The sequence below is a fragment of the Anomaloglossus baeobatrachus genome, unplaced genomic scaffold (genome assembly GCF_048569485.1).
Source record: "Anomaloglossus baeobatrachus isolate aAnoBae1 unplaced genomic scaffold, aAnoBae1.hap1 Scaffold_393, whole genome shotgun sequence".
Taxonomy (NCBI): domain Eukaryota; kingdom Metazoa; phylum Chordata; class Amphibia; order Anura; family Aromobatidae; genus Anomaloglossus; species Anomaloglossus baeobatrachus.
This window is the reverse complement of record NW_027443269.1, coordinates 122,179-141,022: the sequence shown is the minus strand read 5'-3', so window position 1 is coordinate 141,022 and position 18,844 is coordinate 122,179. Positions and strand designations below refer to the sequence as shown.

At 40.5% G+C, this 18,844-nt stretch overlaps 1 protein-coding gene across 1 annotated transcript in view; it reads left to right on the top strand.

Moving 5' to 3' along the window:
• Positions 1–18,844, top strand: part of LOC142276144 (uncharacterized) — a 165,015-nt gene that overhangs the window by 121,889 nt on the left and 24,282 nt on the right. Inside the window, 1 exon segment of the mRNA XM_075332600.1 lies at positions 4,197–4,682. Coding sequence (XP_075188715.1) covers positions 4,197–4,682 — 486 coding nt within the window.

Below are 18,844 nucleotides of genomic sequence, written 5' to 3'. Positions count from 1 at the left end.
AGCATGTGGCAGCTGAGTCATGTTTATGTAACTTGACCACAAGCTGCTGTGGGCACCAGCAGCTTCCTGCACATTTTGCCAGTTGACCAGTGGCTGACCACAAATTTCCTGCATATATTGCAAGGAGCCGTGAATTTTACATGCCAGCTTCCTTACACCTGTTTTAAGCTGACCACGAGTTTCATGACTGTTGAACTGTAAACGTTACTTCCTCATAATCGTGGTTTGCTCAAGTTCTGTCTGACACGTATTCTTCATCATGGTAAAATTGGGTCAGCCAGAGGACATTTCTCACTGATATACTGAATTATTGATGGATCAAATAATATCTGGGATCACTATATCTTTTGATTATGATCCCTATCTAATCACACTCATTCTTCAATCATATCACTTTGGTATCACACAGTGGACGTTCGGCTTCTGCTGATCCAGCTGAACTTTTGTAAACATCGGCTCTGAACTTGGACTTAACCTGAACTTTATTTGAAGTCACTGATTGGCAGTTCGGGTCTCCGTCCACGTGCAGCCATAAACAGATCACTTCCGGGGAAGGCGTTTTTTTTCAGTTTTATTTCTTGGTGCACAATACATCTCATCACACGAGAGTGGTTTGCAGACGTAAAGCCCCCAAACTCCAAACCTGAACTTTGCTATCTTGGAAAAATCTGAGTTTTTACCTAACACCGAACTCAGGTTCACTCACCTCTAGTAGTGAATAAAAATCAGACTTTTGTAAAAAAAAAAAAAAGAAAAAAAAAAACATTAAAAAAATCAGTTTGTGTCTCCATTTTCTGCCATCTTTGTTGAGTGAGGACTTGTTTTTTGCTTGATGAGCTGACTTTTTCATTCTTTTAGGTGCAATACTTTTATGGGTCAGTTTTGCTACTTCATTTCATGTTGACATTTTTTTTTCCTACCCAAATTATATCTTCCCTCCATTATTATCTCCATTAATTTTACATATCGGCTCATCTCCTTCCCATTCAGGTCCTTATAATATTGGATCCTTTCAGTGGTTTTATTCTGTTTAAGAGAATTTCCTGTCCAGGATGGATATGGCCAGGGACAAGATGGCGGAGAGGATATTACACCTCACCCTAGAAATCCTCTTCCGGCTTACTGGAGAGGTGAGAGATTCTGATGACGTCACATTACATCATTCTTATCTATGGGAATAACAGATGGACAGAACTGGAGAGGTGAGGACCCTGGAAATGTCTGTAGTGAGATTTATTACTGTGTCTCTCCATAACCAGGATTACACAGTAGTGAAGAAGACCTCTAGTGAGCACTGTCAGGACCCTGTGTCTGAGGAATGGGGAAGACCCCTGAGCCCAATCACGGGGCCTCCACCTCACCCCCCGATACATGAGGACATCAATGACCAGAAGATCCTAGAACTCACCTACAAGATGATTGAGCTGCTGACTGGAGAGGTGACACTGCTGGGAATGCTGGGACGTTATAAAGTAATGCTATGAAGGGATCGAGGGATGACGGTATCATTGCATGTGTCAGGTTCCTATAAGGTGTCAGGACGTCACCATGTATTTCTCCATGGAGGAGTGGGAGTATTTAGAAGGACACAAAGATCTGTACAAGGACGTCATGATGGAGGTTCCCCAGCCCCTCACATCACCAGGTAATAGACAGGACTAAATTCACACGGCCTCTAATTATCTGTATGTAAGGAATTAATTCATTCCCTGTATGTGTCTCCTCCAGGTCTATCCAGTAAGAGGACAACACCAGAGAGATGTCCCCGTCCTCTTCTCCCACAGGACTGTAAACAAGAAGATCCCGATGTTCCTCAGGATGTGTTTCCTCCAGCTCTATTCTGTAAGAGGACAACACCAGAGAGATGTCCCCGTCCTCTTTTCCCACAGAACTGTAAACAAGAAGATCCCGATGTTCCTCAGGATGTGTCTCCTCGAGTTCTATCCTGTAAGAGATATCTACTAAATTCTGCACTAATTTTGTGTTTACATTTTTAGGCTTTTTGCTCTGTTTTTTTTTAAGCAGTATTGTCTTTGCTTCTACTTCTTCTGCTATTTGTTTCTAGTGCTCTCTATGTTGTTATGAAGGCAACTCAAAGACCTGCAGAGGGTTCATGAATACCCTGTTTTCCCAAAAAGACGACCAACACCGTTAAAAAAAATAAGACCTAGCATGATTTTACGGGATTTTTGGAGAATGCTTGAAATATCAGCCCTACTCCAAAAATAAGCCCTAGTTACAGTCAGGGCCAGTGTTGGAAGGAATCAAACTGCGCAATTTCTCAAGAACCCCGCTCTCTTAGGGACCCCATCAGTTGTATTCTAAGGTTGATTGTTTAAGGACCTTTGATAACTTCAAAGTCATGTGACATGATGTAATCAAAGGTCTCTTAATTACAGAAGTCCAAATAAATTGAAAAGAAGACAGGCTGGCATGCAGGACTGGCATTAGGGTAAAGGGAGTGCAAACTGAGCAATTTCATATCCCCATCCTCCTAGTGGCCCCACTGTTTATATGCCTATTAAAGGAATGCTTAAGGTCCTTTTTGACAATGTTTTTGAACACATGCTGTAGAAGAGAAAGTATCGCTGAACTATTTCATTAATGCTAGTTTAAGTTTACCTATACTGGTCTGGTGAGGTGTTGTGATCCAGACTTACGGTGGTTGTGTATTATTGCTGTGAGCTGTTGTGTTGTTAACCCTTGTTGTCTTTTTGTTGCTGCCTTTCTGCTCTTTCTTTTCTCCTTAGTCTCTCACTGTTTATTTCTGTGAGTTTGCAATGTGTCCCGTCTGTCTTAATCTGTGTATCCATCATATTCCTGTCCCTTCCTTTTCTGGGGGGATAACAGATTAGATCTGGCAGGAGAATAGTAAGGCATGGGACTCCGGCATCTCCATCTTCAGGGGTAATCCAGTGTGAGGGACAGTATAGATGCCCCCTGTCCCTCATTATCCTGCAGTCACATTGTGACAATCAATCAGATTATTTACTGTAGCACATTCCAGAGAACTGGTGCTAGGAATGTAGATCCAAATTATCAAAGATGTAAATCTTAAGGCTGCTTTATACGCAGCAACATCGATAGCGATGTCGCTAGCGATCGCACCCGCCCCCGTCGTTTGTGCGTCACGGCAAATCGCTGCCCGTGACGCACAATATCGCTAGGACACGTCAAACAAACTTACATTCCTAACGACATCGCTAAGGCCGGCGAACAAACTCTTTTTAAGGGGGAGGTTCGTGCGGCGTCACAGCGACGTCACACAGTGGGCCTCCAATAGAAGCGGAGGGGCGAAGAGCAGCCACATTAATGTCACGCCCACCTTGTTGCCGGAGGATGCAGGAACGCTGTTGTTCGTCATTTCCGGAGTGTCACACGTAGCGATGTGTGCTGCCTCAGGAATGACAAACAACCTGCTTCCAGAACGAGCAACAATATTTTGAAAAAGAACGGCATGTCAACGATCAACGATTAGGTGAGTATTTCTGATTGTTAGCACTCGCTCGTAGGTGTCACTCGAAACAACGTCGGTAACAATGCCGGATGTGCGTCACGAATTCCGTGACCCCGACGACATATCGTTAGATACGTCGTTGCGTGTAACGCGGCCTTTAGATGTCGAAATTGGACAACAGATTCAGAATACATTTTTTCCTAATTTAATTATGTTATGGTTTAAAAAATAAATGTACTTTCAACATATATCATTAAAAAATAATAATTGTGTTTAATTTTAGCAGATTGGGATATTGGGAGTTCAGATGGAAATCTAATATCTTCAGAATTTATACCAGATGATGAAAGTATCACATATGAAGAGTATGCTGTTGTTCCAGATATACTTCCAGTCCTTCCTCGGAAAGCTCTATCATCTGATCTTTGCAAACAAGTCCAAAATTCCGATTTATCACAGAATTGTAAGGAAAATAAAAGTTACAGAAGGGATGTGGAACATGAAACGGCTCCTACAAGAGAGAAACCATTTTCATGCCCAAAATGTGGAAAATGTTTTACCAGGAAATCACATTTTAATATCCATCAAATAACTCACACAGGGAAGAAGCCATTCTCATGCCCAGAATGTGGAAAATGTTTTACTAGGAAATCAAGTCTTGTTGACCATGGAAAACTTCACACAGGGGAGAAACCATTTTCATGCCCCCAATGTGAAAAATGTTTTACTTGGAAAAAAGAATTTGTTGTGCATCAAAGATCTCACACAGGGGAGAAGCCATTTTCATGTTTAGAATGTGGGAAATGTTTTATTCGGAAATCAGCCCTTATTAGACATCAGAAAATTCACACAGGGGAGAAGCCATTTTCATGTTCAGAATGTGGGAAATGTTTTATTCGGAAGTCAGATCTTGTTGAGCATCAAAGAATTCACACAGGGGAGAAGCCATTCTCATGCCCAGAATGTGGAAAATGTTTTACTAGGAAATCAAGTCTTGTTGACCATGGAAAACTTCACACAGGGGAGAAGCCATTTTCATGTTTGGACTGTTGGAAATGTTTTATTCAGAAGTCAGATCTTGTTGAGCATCAAAGAATTCACACAAGGAAGAAGCCATTTTCATGTTCAAAGTGTGGGAAATGTTTTAATTGGAAATCACAACTTGTTGTGCATCAAAGATCTCATACCGGGGAGAAGCCATTTTCATGTTCAGAATATGGGCAATGTTTTATTCAGAATTCACTTCTTGTTTGGCATCAAAAATCTCATACAGGGGAGAATCCATTTTCATGCCTGGAATGTGGTAAATGTTTCACTAGGAAATCATCTCTTGTTGACAATGGAAGACTTCACACACGGGATAAACCATTAGTATTGTTCTGAATGTGGAAAGAGTCATTCTCAGAAATCAGATCTCGTTAAACATCTGAAGAAGCCACACAGGGAAGGAACCTCTTTCATGTGAATATTTGAAATGTTTAACTGGTAAATTAATTCTTGCCGACTAAGAGAAAACCCACACAGTAGAGGAGCCATTCTTGCATTCGGAATTTGGCAAATGTTTTTATCATTAATCAGGTCCTGTTGTCAGATGAGTCACATGGGAGAAGGCAACATGTTGTACCGTGAGTCAAAGGGTTTTATCCAAAAATCAATTGCTCAAGTAAGAATTGGTCTCTATTTTTAAACTTACTATATTATTATGACCATAAAACACACCTAGGTTTTAGAGGAGGAAAATAGGAAAAAAAATGTAAAGAAAAAATGTAGTCATGACACACTATTATGGGGGATAATCTGCTGCTGACGTTGTTATAGGGGGTAAATTCCCCAATTCTGTACTAATGACCCCATCCTGGGTCTCTTGCAGTTATGTGTCTCTCATCCTGGTGTATATGGCCTTCATCCTGGTATATAGGATCCCCATTTTGATATTTACAGGTGAAAATGGGCCCCCTTACCTCTTGGGCTGCAGGTTCCACCAATGATATGTCTGGTTCTGCTGTCATCCTGGTATATATGTCCCTCATCACACTGCAGACATAAAAAAAAAATGATTATACTCACCATCTCTCTGCTCCCCCAGTGTGCGGTGTTGTCTCTGATGCCGGCAAGTGAATTCAGTGTGTAAGCGGCGCATCGCATGACGTCACTGCCATGCACCTGCAGTTACATGCGGACATCAGCTGCCGGAATATTCACTGCTCCCAACACCCGGCATTATGGGCTTGGGGAGCAGTGAATATTCATTCTCTAATAGCAGACACTCATGATCACCCAACTGCAGCATTAGGTTGGCAGCTGGGTGATCATGTGCCTGTTATTAAGGAGAATGAATAGTCAGTGCTCCCCACGCCCATAATTCCGCTCACCACTTGATGCCAGCTTCAGTGTCTAGAGGTAGACAGGATTATGGGAGTGAGCAGCAGTGAATATTCACTTTCGCTATTAGCAGGCGTATTGTTGGCCCTGGTGCTGGTTCCTGCCTTCTGTGACCCGCTCCTCCACCACTACCCCTTCAGCCTCATTCGGGAGCATTCGGACTATGAGACATCACCCCGCCCTTCCTACGCACTTTTTTGGGGGGGAGAAATGTCTCTTTAAGTCTGAAAAATATGGTAATTGGTTAACAAATAGTAAAAGTACAATAGTCAAAATCACATATCATAAAAGGGCACAAATTATCTTGAATCTGTCTGACCGTTTCAGGCACCACCCTCTTTCACTAAACTTCTCTGACAATTTTTAGAAGTGTCCCTAATGTCCCCCAAAAGAAACTTCCAGGTCCACAAAATGGAAATTCGGACTCAACTTTGCTAGTAAGTTGGGTATTTCGAGAGCCTTTAGGAACATTTGTGAAAGGTTTTGATACTGGATTATATTTAGATAATTCACTAATCTCAGGTTGCCCACTGCTTTATTTACTAAAAAGCGCAGCCCCAGATTGGAGATAGGAACTCTGAAGTATATCACATTGTATATAATTGCATTTCAAACCTTGTTGTTTTGTTAATAAATGCTTGTAATATACAATATATTCTTCATGCCTATCTTTAGCTATTGTCTAGATGTGATGATTTTGCCTCAGAACCTCGAGTTGAGGCAGAGCTGTAGACATTTCACACAAAAATAGCGAGGGGAGAATTGAATCACACTGCATCCTAGTGTCACGCTAGGTACGGGGAAGTACCAAGCGCATGGCAAAAGGGAATGGGAGGGAAACCCTGTGTCTAGGAAAATTGTGACCCCTGACTAAACCTACTGCTGGTCCCTGGGGTCCATCAACACCCTAAATAGGTTCTGTACCTATTCGCCAAGCCGGATACCTGACCCTAGGTATCCCTAATGCTGGGCCATGAATAGGGAACTGGTGGGATGAGCGCTTCGTCAACCCCACTAATAAACAACTATAGAAACACAAAGGGGACACGGGGAAAAGCATGAACTACTTATCATTAGATAACTCAGATAGAAGTTCAGCAGAGCTTTCAGCAACAATACAGAGAACAAACCACCTGCTTGCAACCTCGGCATGAAGGAACTGAAAATATCACCAGCACAATCTAAAGGAAGGAAGGAAGGGACTATTTAAACACCAAGGGAATACTGATAATCAACAGCTGGGTGGAAGTCGAGCTCCTGCTGGGTCCAAAAGGAAGAGTGATGAATCCAGCAGGAAAGCTACCTATACCAATAAATACTGACAGCAGGAACGATGGAAAGTCAGGGAGCATTCTGCGCAGCCAGACACTGTGACTGTCGATGGCAAGAAACCACGTGACTGTCAATAGCAAGAAACCACATGACTGTCTGTCACCCGTGACACCTAGATATGTGGAAGTTAAGACAATCAAAGTTTTATGCCAAAAAAATTGTCACACAAACTTCGAAAAGTATCACAGATTTGGCGTAACTCAGAGTCGGTGAAGAGCAAGTAACATTTATGATACCTATGCTGGGGTTTTCTGAATTAATGGGGATCTGTCACTAAATGTTTACCTCATAATTAAAAATCAGAATAATATAAAGATAGTGACTCTGATTCCAATGATGTGTCACTTACTGGGCTGCTTGCTATAGTTCTGATAAAATCACTGTATAATCACTAGGGGATTATCACTAGAGAACTAGTAAAACTGCTGCCATGTATCCTCCATCTCCATCAGCTCTGTATAACCCCGTCCCCACCCCTGATTGGCAGCTTTCTGTCTATGCTCATTGTGCACAGCTGCCAATCAGTGGTGTGGGCGGGGTTATACACAGAGCAGCATTTCGAGAACTAGTAGATCTTAAAAGGAAGGTGTTGTACCCAAAAAAAAAATTCAATAACTGAAAAAATGTAAAGTATTATTGTTTTAATGTTTTGTTTAAATATTATTATTTGTTTTTAATTGAGCAAAATATAAAAAGAAAAATTAAAAAGTTTGATATTTTCCACTCTTAAACACTAGGGGGAGCAGCTACTGAAATCCTACTGTAGAAACAGCTCACATTGCAGCTGCAGTAAAAGTGGTCAGAATCTGCTCTCCTGTGTGTAATGTCACAGCTCCCCTTCCCAATCTGGGTGTTTCCAAAAGGATAAGCGAGAATGACGTTTAGGGACACAGTGCAGAGCCATTTTGTTGGTGACCACAAATGTCTAAAGTGTCACCAAGGACAGCTACATAGTGCTCCCCACATAACGCTCTGCGCGCCCCCTACCAGCAATGCTCTGCTGCATGCATGCCCATCCGCAATGTTCTGTCACATGCACGCCCGTAATGCTCTGCCACACGGATGCACACAGTGTGTGTGGGTGTGTGTGTACACTGTATACTGTGTGTGTGACCAAGCACCAAGCATGATGGCGGCGGAGCCAGCATGTGTATATACTATATACTATGTACTGTGTGTATATACTATGTGTATGTATTTGATGCCTTAGTGCACATTGGTGCTGGCTCTTTGTTGTTTCTTTGTTGAATTGGTCGGTGGTTGACCTCCACCTTGCTATGCACCCCAATTTGGGATGTATTCCATCTGTATAGATTTTGGCGTTTGGTGACTGTTCACATTGGGTCATCAGGCTTTGTCCACAGGCTATATATATACTTCATGCAGCATTTGCTTGGACCTGTCCCGCCCACAGCCATGACTCAGTCATGGGTACGGGACTGCAATAGACCAGGTGAGTGCTGCTGAGAGCAGTTCTGCTATTTATATGTGAGGCCGCATGGCACATTTTATAGAAATATTTTAGTGTAGGACTGCTTCAAATGAGATTTGCCGTGACGTGGCGAAGCAGCTCAAGAAATTGCAATTTTTTGCCAAAAATCTCAAAAAAAAAAAAAAAAAAAAAAAAAAAATTTTTATAATGCAGTTTGGAATATTTGATGCCTTAGTGCACATTGGTGCTGGCTCTTTGTTGTTTCTTTGTTGAATTGGTCGGTGGTTGACCTCCACCTTGCTATGCACCCCAATTTGGGATGTATTCCATCTGTATAGATTTTGGCGTTTGGTGACTGTTCACATTGGGTCATCAGGCTTTGTCCACAGGCTATATATATACTTCATGCAGCATTTGCTTGGACCTGTCCCGCCCACAGCCATGACTCAGTCATGGGTACGGGACTGCAATAGACCAGGTGAGTGCTGCTGAGAGCAGTTCTGCTATTTATATGTGAGGCCGCATGGCACATTTTATAGAAATATTTTAGTGTAGGACTGCTTCAAATGAGATTTGCCGTGACGTGGCGAAGCAGCTCAAGAAATTGCAATTTTTTGCCAAAAATCTCAAAAAAAAAAAAAAAAAAAAAAAAAAAAAAAAAAAAAAAAATTTTTATAATGCAGTTTGGAATATTTGATGCCTTAGTGCACATTGGTGCTGGCTCTTTGTTGTTTCTTTGTTGAATTGGTCGGTGGTTGACCTCCACCTTGCTATGCACCCCAATTTGGGATGTATTCCATCTGTATAGATTTTGGCGTTTGGTGACTGTTCACATTGGGTCATCAGGCTTTGTCCACAGGCTATATATATACTTCATGCAGCATTTGCTTGGACCTGTCCCGCCCACAGCCATGACTCAGTCATGGGTACGGGACTGCAATAGACCAGGTGAGTGCTGCTGAGAGCAGTTCTGCTATTTATATGTGAGGCCGCATGGCACATTTTATAGAAATATTTTAGTGTAGGACTGCTTCAAATGAGATTTGCCGTGACGTGGCGAAGCAGCTCAAGAAATTGCAATTTTTTGCCAAAAATCTCAAAAAAAAAAAAAAAAAAAAAAAAAAAAAATTTTTATAATGCAGTTTGGAATATTTGATGCCTTAGTGCACATTGGTGCTGGCTCTTTGTTGTTTCTTTGTTGAATTGGTCGGTGGTTGACCTCCACCTTGCTATGCACCCCAATTTGGGATGTATTCCATCTGTATAGATTTTGGCGTTTGGTGACTGTTCACATTGGGTCATCAGGCTTTGTCCACAGGCTATATATATACTTCATGCAGCATTTGCTTGGACCTGTCCCGCCCACAGCCATGACTCAGTCATGGGTACGGGACTGCAATAGACCAGGTGAGTGCTGCTGAGAGCAGTTCTGCTATTTATATGTGAGGCCGCATGGCACATTTTATAGAAATATTTTAGTGTAGGACTGCTTCAAATGAGATTTGCCGTGACGTGGCGAAGCAGCTCAAGAAATTGCAATTTTTTGCCAAAAATCTCAAAAAAAAAAAAAAAAAAAAAAAAAAAAAAAAAATTTTTATAATGCAGTTTGGAATATTTGATGCCTTAGTGCACATTGGTGCTGGCTCTTTGTTGTTTCTATGTGTATGTATTGTATACCGTGTGTATATACTGTGTGTGTTACCAAGCAGCGTGAGGGAGGCGGACCCAGCGTGTATATATACTATACACCATGTACTGTGTGTATATACTATATACTGTGTGTGTGTATATACTATATACCATGTGTACAGTGTGTATATACTGTGTGTGTGACTGAGCAGCATGAGGGTGCAATGCTCTGCATGCACACATTCAATGCTCTGCATGCACGACCACCCGCAATGCTCTGCATGCATGACCACCCGCAATGCTCTGCCACCCGCAGTGCTCTGCCACATGCATGCACACACACAATGCTCTGCCACACGCACGCACATGCAATGCTCTGCCACATGCACACACAATGCTCTGCCACACTCGTGCCCGCACGCAATGTTCTGCATGCACGCACGCAATGCTTTGCATGCACGCACGCCTGCAATGCTCTGCATGTACACACGCCCACCCACAATGCTCTGCCACACGCATGCACACACAATGCTCTGCCACACGCACGCCATGTTCTGCATGCATGCATGCACGCACAAAATGCTCTGCATGTACGCACGCCCACCCGCAATGCTCTGCATGCACGCACACACACAATGCTCTGCCAAGCACGCACAATGCTCTGCCACACGTACGCACAATGCTCTGCCACGCACACAGACAATGCTCTGCCACACGCACACACACAATGCTCTGCCACAAACACACACACAATGCTCTGCCACACGTGCACACACACAATGCTCTGACACACGCACACATACAATGCTCTTCCCCAAACACACACACAATGCTCTGCCACGCAGGCACACACACAATGCACTGACACACGCACACATACAATGCTCTGCCCCAAACACACACACAATGCTCTGCCACGCAGGCACACACACAATGCTCTGACACACATGCACAAACAATGCTCTGCTAAACGCACGCACACAAAATGCGCTGCCGCACACACACAATGCTCTGCCACGCATGCACACACAATGCTCTGCCATGCACGCATGCACAATGCTCTGCCATGCACGCATGCACAATTCTCTGCCATGCACAATTCTCTGCCATGCACGCATGCACAATGCTCTGCCATGCACGCATGCACAATGCTCTGCCATGCATACATGCACAATGCTCTGCCATGCACGCATGCAGAATGCTCTGCCATGCACGCATGCACAATGCTCTGCCATGCACGCATGCACAATGCTCTGCCATGCATGCATGCACAATGCTCTACCACGCATAATCTCACAATGCTCTGCCACGCACACACCATGCTCTGCCACGCACGCACACACAATGCTTTGCATGCACGCCTGCTGCGGCAAGGAGAGCGGGAGGGCGGTACACTACTCACACAGGCCGACAGGTGACAGGCCAGGGGGGGAGAGCATGGGGGTGTCATTGGAGACAGTAGCATCAGAGGCGGGGGAGAGGCGCCGGTTGTTAAAAATAAATGTCCTGCATATATTTTTCTTTAAATATGTGATAAGACGTATGAGAAATAGACTTCAAAAATGTAAAAATAAATAGATGTACAGTATTTTATATTGAGTAAAAATGATTGACAAAAATAGAACAGTTCATTAGTTCAGTTACAGAAATGAAAAATAGTATTCTTCATTAGCTTACATGAGGAGTTCAATAATAGTCCATTTCTTTACTAACTCTGTAGAAATACGTTTCTTCATCATCCGCGCTTTATCCTAGATGGGTGGATGGATCAGGCTGCAGCAGCTTTGTCATCAGTAAATTCTACCATCTGTACATCTATTATCTGGATGTCTTATATTATAAATTATTTGATAAATGTGAACTTTTTACAATTCCCCCTGTGGAGGGAAAATTTACATGAAACCCTCCAAATAAATTAATATATCATTAAGATAACATATCTTCTTTCCTTCTTTGGAATAGTGGATTAATGTCAATAATAATGATGAAAATAATATTAATTTTCATTATTCATGTTGTATGTAGAGTTGAACGATGTTCGAGGTTCACCAATTTCATGTTCGAGTGATTTTTTTTTAGGGTGCTCGAGATTGAACTCGAACGCGAGCTTTTTCCTAAAAGCTCGATAGCTCGAGTTACGTTCAATAACGGTTCGATCAGCAAAAAGCCTAGCTAGTTATTAGCTGGCTTTTCATTGTAATAGTGTGAGTCACTGTGATTCACGCTATTATCAAATTTCAGCGTATAGTGTGCGGGGGGACGCGGTTTAGATCTGTGGTGCTGAGAAAATGCCGATCGCCTTTTTTTTTCCCTAAGCGCGCGTGCAGTGAGGCGGTCCAGGATGTCAGCCAATCACAGACACACACACAGCTAAGTGCATTTTTGCCAGACAAGCAAGTGCATGTGTCATAGGCTGTGAATGTCACATGTCCTTGCCTTATAAAATACGGCCATTTTCCCTGTCGCCGCAATTATCTGTCTTCTGCGTGTGGGTGACAGTCTCCTCTCACGCTGCTGCCGCCAATCCTGCTGTGTGCGCTATAGACATAGTGCAAGCAACACAGCGCTGTAGGGATTAGGGACTGCTGGTTATTTCAGGGCTGCTTTCCAGGCGTTCATAGCCATAGCTGCTAGGCAGGTCCGTGCAAACGCTGTGTACAGCTTTAGATAACAACAGCGTCTGTGTACCTCATCATTAGGAGGGATAGAAAGTGAGGCTTCCTTTCCTGTCCTGGTACCCACAAAACCTAGGCACTGTACCCACCTGCCCACTTTTGCCACGCAATTTTATTTGCCCAAAGAGCTGACACTTTTTCTGCCATCAAAAAGTGATAAAATAGAAGAAAAAAACATAAGTTGTGCACTGCACTGCTTACCACTCTGTGGAAAATGCTGCAATAAAGTCCTTTGGCTCAATTCCATGTAGAGCCCGTCTTGTGGGTGCTTGAAGTGCAGATCAGCTGCTGTATCCTCACATTGGACTTGGCTGAAAAAAAACAGCTGACGGCAAGTGGAAGTCCTGAACTACCGTGGTGCTATATGCCAAGAAGCCAGAGTAAGTACTAATATCATAAAAAAGAGAAGTTTTGGCAGCACTCTGCGGTGTCAAGAAATCTATTTTATTTTTATTTTTTGCAGACAGGTGATACAGACATGAGGGAGCAGGGGGAGCGGAGCACAAGGACGACGGTACCGTTTCGCACCTCTAGGGGTGCTTTCACGGGTCCATAGCTATTTTATTTGCCCAAAGAGCTGACACTTTTTCTGCCATCCTAAAAGTGTGTGGAACACTCAGTGTTCCTTTGCTGCCAAGCAAGGTACACCACATGTGCATTCTACACTCCTCCATTTCTGCTACGCAATTTTAATTTACAAAAGTGCTGACACTTTTAGTGGCATACTACAATTGTCTGGGATACTACCTTAGTGTTCCTTTGCTGCCAAGCAAGGTACAACACGTGCATTCTACACTCCTCCTTTTGTACTACGCAATTATTAACTGCCGGTAGTCCAGGCAAGTTGTGACGAAGGTGCAGGCGTGGATATAATGTTGCCTTCATCCAATGGTGGTTCTCTCGATGTCTGACAGAGCTCAACAATACCATCTGTTTCCACTTCCAAAACAACTGACGACCTGCCAATCACACTCCCTGTTGCGGGTAAAGGGGTGAAAGTTCAGCGTGAAAAACCATGTGTGACTGCTGTCCCCACAGTCACAGAGGATGAAGAGCACGCAGATGCACTTGATGGGGCAGGCGGTGGTTGCACAGCCCCACTAGGCCGCATTGTAGCACAGTGAAATTCCCATTGCGACTTATGCTTCATTTAAAGTCGTGTACAGGGTGGGCTCCCCAGTATGCAGCAAAACCATGCAACAGGAAAACGACTATAGGCAGTTGGGTTGATAAATGATTGTTTAACCTTCCCAAAACAAACAATAAGAACCATGCATAAAACTGAAAGAATAGAACAACCTATTCAGTTGCCTACTACCTGGTAATCCCTCAGCGTAGCAGGAGTAATTGTGTGTTTGTGTGTGTTTGTGCGAACACAACTTACCAGTGGCGCATCACAAGAGCTTACAACTTATCTACCTAAACATAGACAAAACCCATTCCCCCCCTGAATACCCTTGTTAGCTGAAGCCTCACAGATAAGGCAGATGATAACAGTGTGAATGCAAACCACACAGCTCAGAAACACAGTCATGGAAATCTTGTAAAGCAACAGTCAATGCAAACATGTGTCGCTGTCCCTCTATGATTTAAACTGTACGTGACAATTTGACAGTGCAGAGGCAGCAAGTCTTATTGTCTATATAGTTGGCCTAACCAGAACAGATATGTGTTTTGCTAATAAAACAAAGTGTTGCGTGCATGCATTACTGTCTGGGCCCAGCCTACCGTACCCGGGTACTGGGGTGTACATTTGCCATAAATACAGACTTTACGCTCCTCTCATGGTCTCGTCTTTTATTTTTCTGTAATCTTGATTGAAGACTTCATTTCCTATCTAAATACCAAAATATGGTAATAGTACTACCACTAATAAATGTCACGGCATATCATAAATCTAATATTATAATACCATGTCATGTAATTTTTTCCAGATAATACTCTTCTTTAGTATATAAATGCATTGTGATCACCATACTTCAATTTTTTTTTTTTTTTACACCAAATGGTAAATGAAGTGTTCTTTTCTACCAAAAATTGGAACTTTTCCTTTTAATGTGATTCATAGTTAATAAAGTAATATTCTTATATTAAATATTATTGAAGTGTTTTCTTAAGATATTAAAAAATTAGAAGGAAAAAATAAAAATTGTAGAATTAAAATTTTGATTAAAAATTCAAATATTGAATAAAAATAATCAAAATAAAAATAGGAATAAAAAGGAAAAATGAAAATCGGAATAAAAATAAAAGATACAATTTGGAATAAAAATAAGGCCTTCTATGAATATGACACTTATGTCCATGATAAACACAACTTTAATATTACCAATTTCTTATATGATTCCCATTCCTGGCTTATCATCAAATTATAAAATATAATTAAGTCATGTAATTTTTTCCAGATAATACTCTTCTTTAGTATATAAATGCATTGTGATCACCATACTTCAATTTTTTTTTTTTTTTTTTTTACACCAAATAATTATTCTTTGTACCTGATTAATATTGATTATTAAAATATTGTGTAGACATGTATATTAATCAAATATAAATATGTAATTAGGAACAAAACCTTTTTTCTTCTAATATAAAATATGATGTTATGAAAAAAAATAATATATCAATATTAAATTAAATTAAAATTTATGTTGTAAATCTTCAGGATAAACTTTATATTACTTCTATATTTGAAAAGAAAATGTTTACCAATCTGTGTATCAGTAAAATAAATAACACAAAACTGTATAAAAGTAAAGATATTGGAAATATTTTTCTAAAATAAGTCTTTGGAGTAAACCTTTGATATGGGTCATGGCACACATCTATACTAAAGAAATATGTATATGAATAAGATATATTCTGTATAAAGTCTTTCATTATTTACACTTATGTACTTTAACCTTATTTTATTCTAAATAATATTACATATACATATATACAGTTAGGTCCAGAAATATTTGGACAGTGACACAAGTTTTGTTATTTTAGCTGTTTACAAAAACATGTTCAGAAATACAATTATATATATAATATGGGCTGAAAGTGCACACTCCCAGCTGCAATATGAGAGTTTTCACATCCAAATCGGAGAAAGGGTTTAGGAATCATAGCTCTGTAATGCATAGCCTCCTCTTTTTCAAGGGACCAAAAGTAATTGGACAAGGGACTCTAAGGGCTGCAATTAACTCTGAAGGCGTCTCCTTCTTTAACCTGAAATCAATGAAGTAGTTAAAAGGTCTGGGGTTGATTACAGGTGTGTGGTTTTGCATTTGGAAGCTGTTGCTGTGACCAGACAACATGCGGTCTAAGGAACTCTCAATTGAGGTGAAGCAGAACATCCTGAGGCTGAAAGAAAAGAAAAAATCCATCAGAGAAATAGCAGACATGCTTGGAGTAGCAAAATCAACAGTCGGGTACATTCTGAGAAAAAAGGAATTGACTGGTGAGCTTGGGAACTCAAAAAGGCCTGGGCGTCCACGGATGACAACAGTGGTGGATGATCGCCGCATACTTTCTTTGGTGAAGAAGAACCCGTTCACAACATCAACTGAAGTCCAGAACACTCTCAGTGAAGTAGGTGTATCTGTCTCTAAGTCAACAGTAAAGAGAAGACTCCATGAAAGTAAATACAAAGGGTTCACATCTAGATGCAAACCATTCATCAATTCCAAAAATAGACAGGCCAAAGTTTAATTTGCTGAAAAACACCTCATGAAGCCAGCTCAGTTCTGGAAAAGTATTCTATGGACAGATGAGACCAAGATCAACCTGTACCAGAATGATGGGAAGAAAAAAGTTTGGAGAAGAAAGGGAATGGCACATGATCCAAGGCACACCACATCCTCTGTAAAACATGGTGGAGGCAACGTGATGGCATGGGCATGCATGGCTTTCAATGGCACTGGGTCACTTGTGTTTATTGATGACATAACAGCAGACAAGAGTAGCCGGATGAATTCTGAAGTGTACCGGGATATACTTTCAGCCCAGATTCAGCCAAATGCCGCAAAGTTGATCGGACGGCGCTTCATAGTACAGATGGACAATGACCCCAAGCATACAGCCAAAGCTACCCAGGAGTTCATGAGTGCAAAAAAGTGGAACATTCTGCAGTGGCCAAGTCAATCACCAGATCTTAACCCAATTGAGCATGCATTTCACTTGCTCAAATCCAGACTTAAGACGGAAAGACCCACAAACAAGCAAGACCTGAAGGCTGTGGCTGTAAAGGCCTGGCAAAGCATTAAGAAGGAGGAAACCCAGCATTTGGTGATGTCCATGGGTTCCAGACTTAAGGTAGTGATTGCCTCCAAAGGATTCGCAACAAAATATTGAAAATAAAAATATTTTGTTTGGGTTTGGTTTATTTGTCCAATTACTTTTGACCTCCTAAAATGTGGAGTGTTTGTAAAGAAATGTGTACAATTCCTACAATTTCTATCAGATATTTTTGTTCAAACCTTCAAATGAAACGTTACAATCTGCACTTGAATTCTGTTGTAGAGGTTTCATTTCAAATCCAATGTGGTGGCATGCAGAGCCCAACTCACGAAAATTGTGTCACTGTCCAAATATTTCTGGACCTAACTGTATAGCCTAGAAGTTAAAAAGGTTTTCCTTTTTTTTTCTTTTGACGCTTCAAAGACTTTTCTGGATAGAATTTCAGTCAACAGCTGTTCAGTCAATTAGACTGCCTCACATGTATATACAGGACTATCCACATACAAGATATTGACAAACACATATTCCTTTTGATTTTCTAATATTATTTATGCGCATTTCAAAGATATGATAATTAATTTGAAGTACTTCTTTAAATATACGAATTACATTTATCACATATACATGAGTAACACAGATACTGTACTTTTGGCCACATGACAGTCACATATTATTAGCTCAAGTACAAAGATGCAAAGAACATTCCATCAGCAACAATACGCGTGTAAGTATTCCACTCAAAAAACTCAGGTTACACATATTAGTTACATTATAAATAGTACTAAGAAAGATATATGTATTCATATTGCTAAAAAAAATTGTTAAAAAACAGAGGATCTTCCTCCTGAGAAAATAACAATAATTTAGAATGCTTTTGTAATTAGCCTTAAACAATATAAGATATATTTTACCTGTTTGAGGATAATAATAAATTTATAAATAAAAAAAATAATATTTCATCAATCTGCTTTACTGAGAAATTCTGAGGAAAATAAAAGAATAAAATTATTATCATATTTATGATAAAAAATGAAACACTTAAAATAAGTTATACTTATTCCTTGTTATTAAATTTTAAATATTATTCATATACAGAGATGAAATTTATTATTTATAAAATTAAACTATAATTTCTTAAACTAAATGAAAATATAACTTTGATTTTACTATCACTAATTTTAAGTATACAATATACTATATAGATAAATCTATAGAAAGTATGTATTACATGTATACACTGTATATGAATAATAATAAATATCAAATATCACCATATTTAATTTATTCAGAAATCCCCTTTACCCAACTAAAGATCAAACCTCATTTTTTTCTTTAAAGATTTGATCTATTATGATCATTTTCAAACTGTTGGAATTTCTGAAAATATTTCGTAACTCCGCTGTTTTCTTTACTTGAGACAGAGGAGAATCCATCACCTGTTTCTGTCTGTCAAAACTTTTAAAAATAACTTGTCTGAGATCATCAGTATCAGATCTTGTGACAATTCCCTCCTTCATTGGAGACAAGGAAAGAGATGGTTTTTCCTGTGAAAAAGGATTTTTTGATAATAATTGAAGCGGATTGTATGATTTGTAATGTACATGCAATTTCCTACGAATTTCATAAATTTTGTCACAAGAATATTTTGATCTGGGAGACAATGTTGGTTTTTCATAGAATTTCTCCTTTTTTGGTTTTGGTTTTACGGCATTA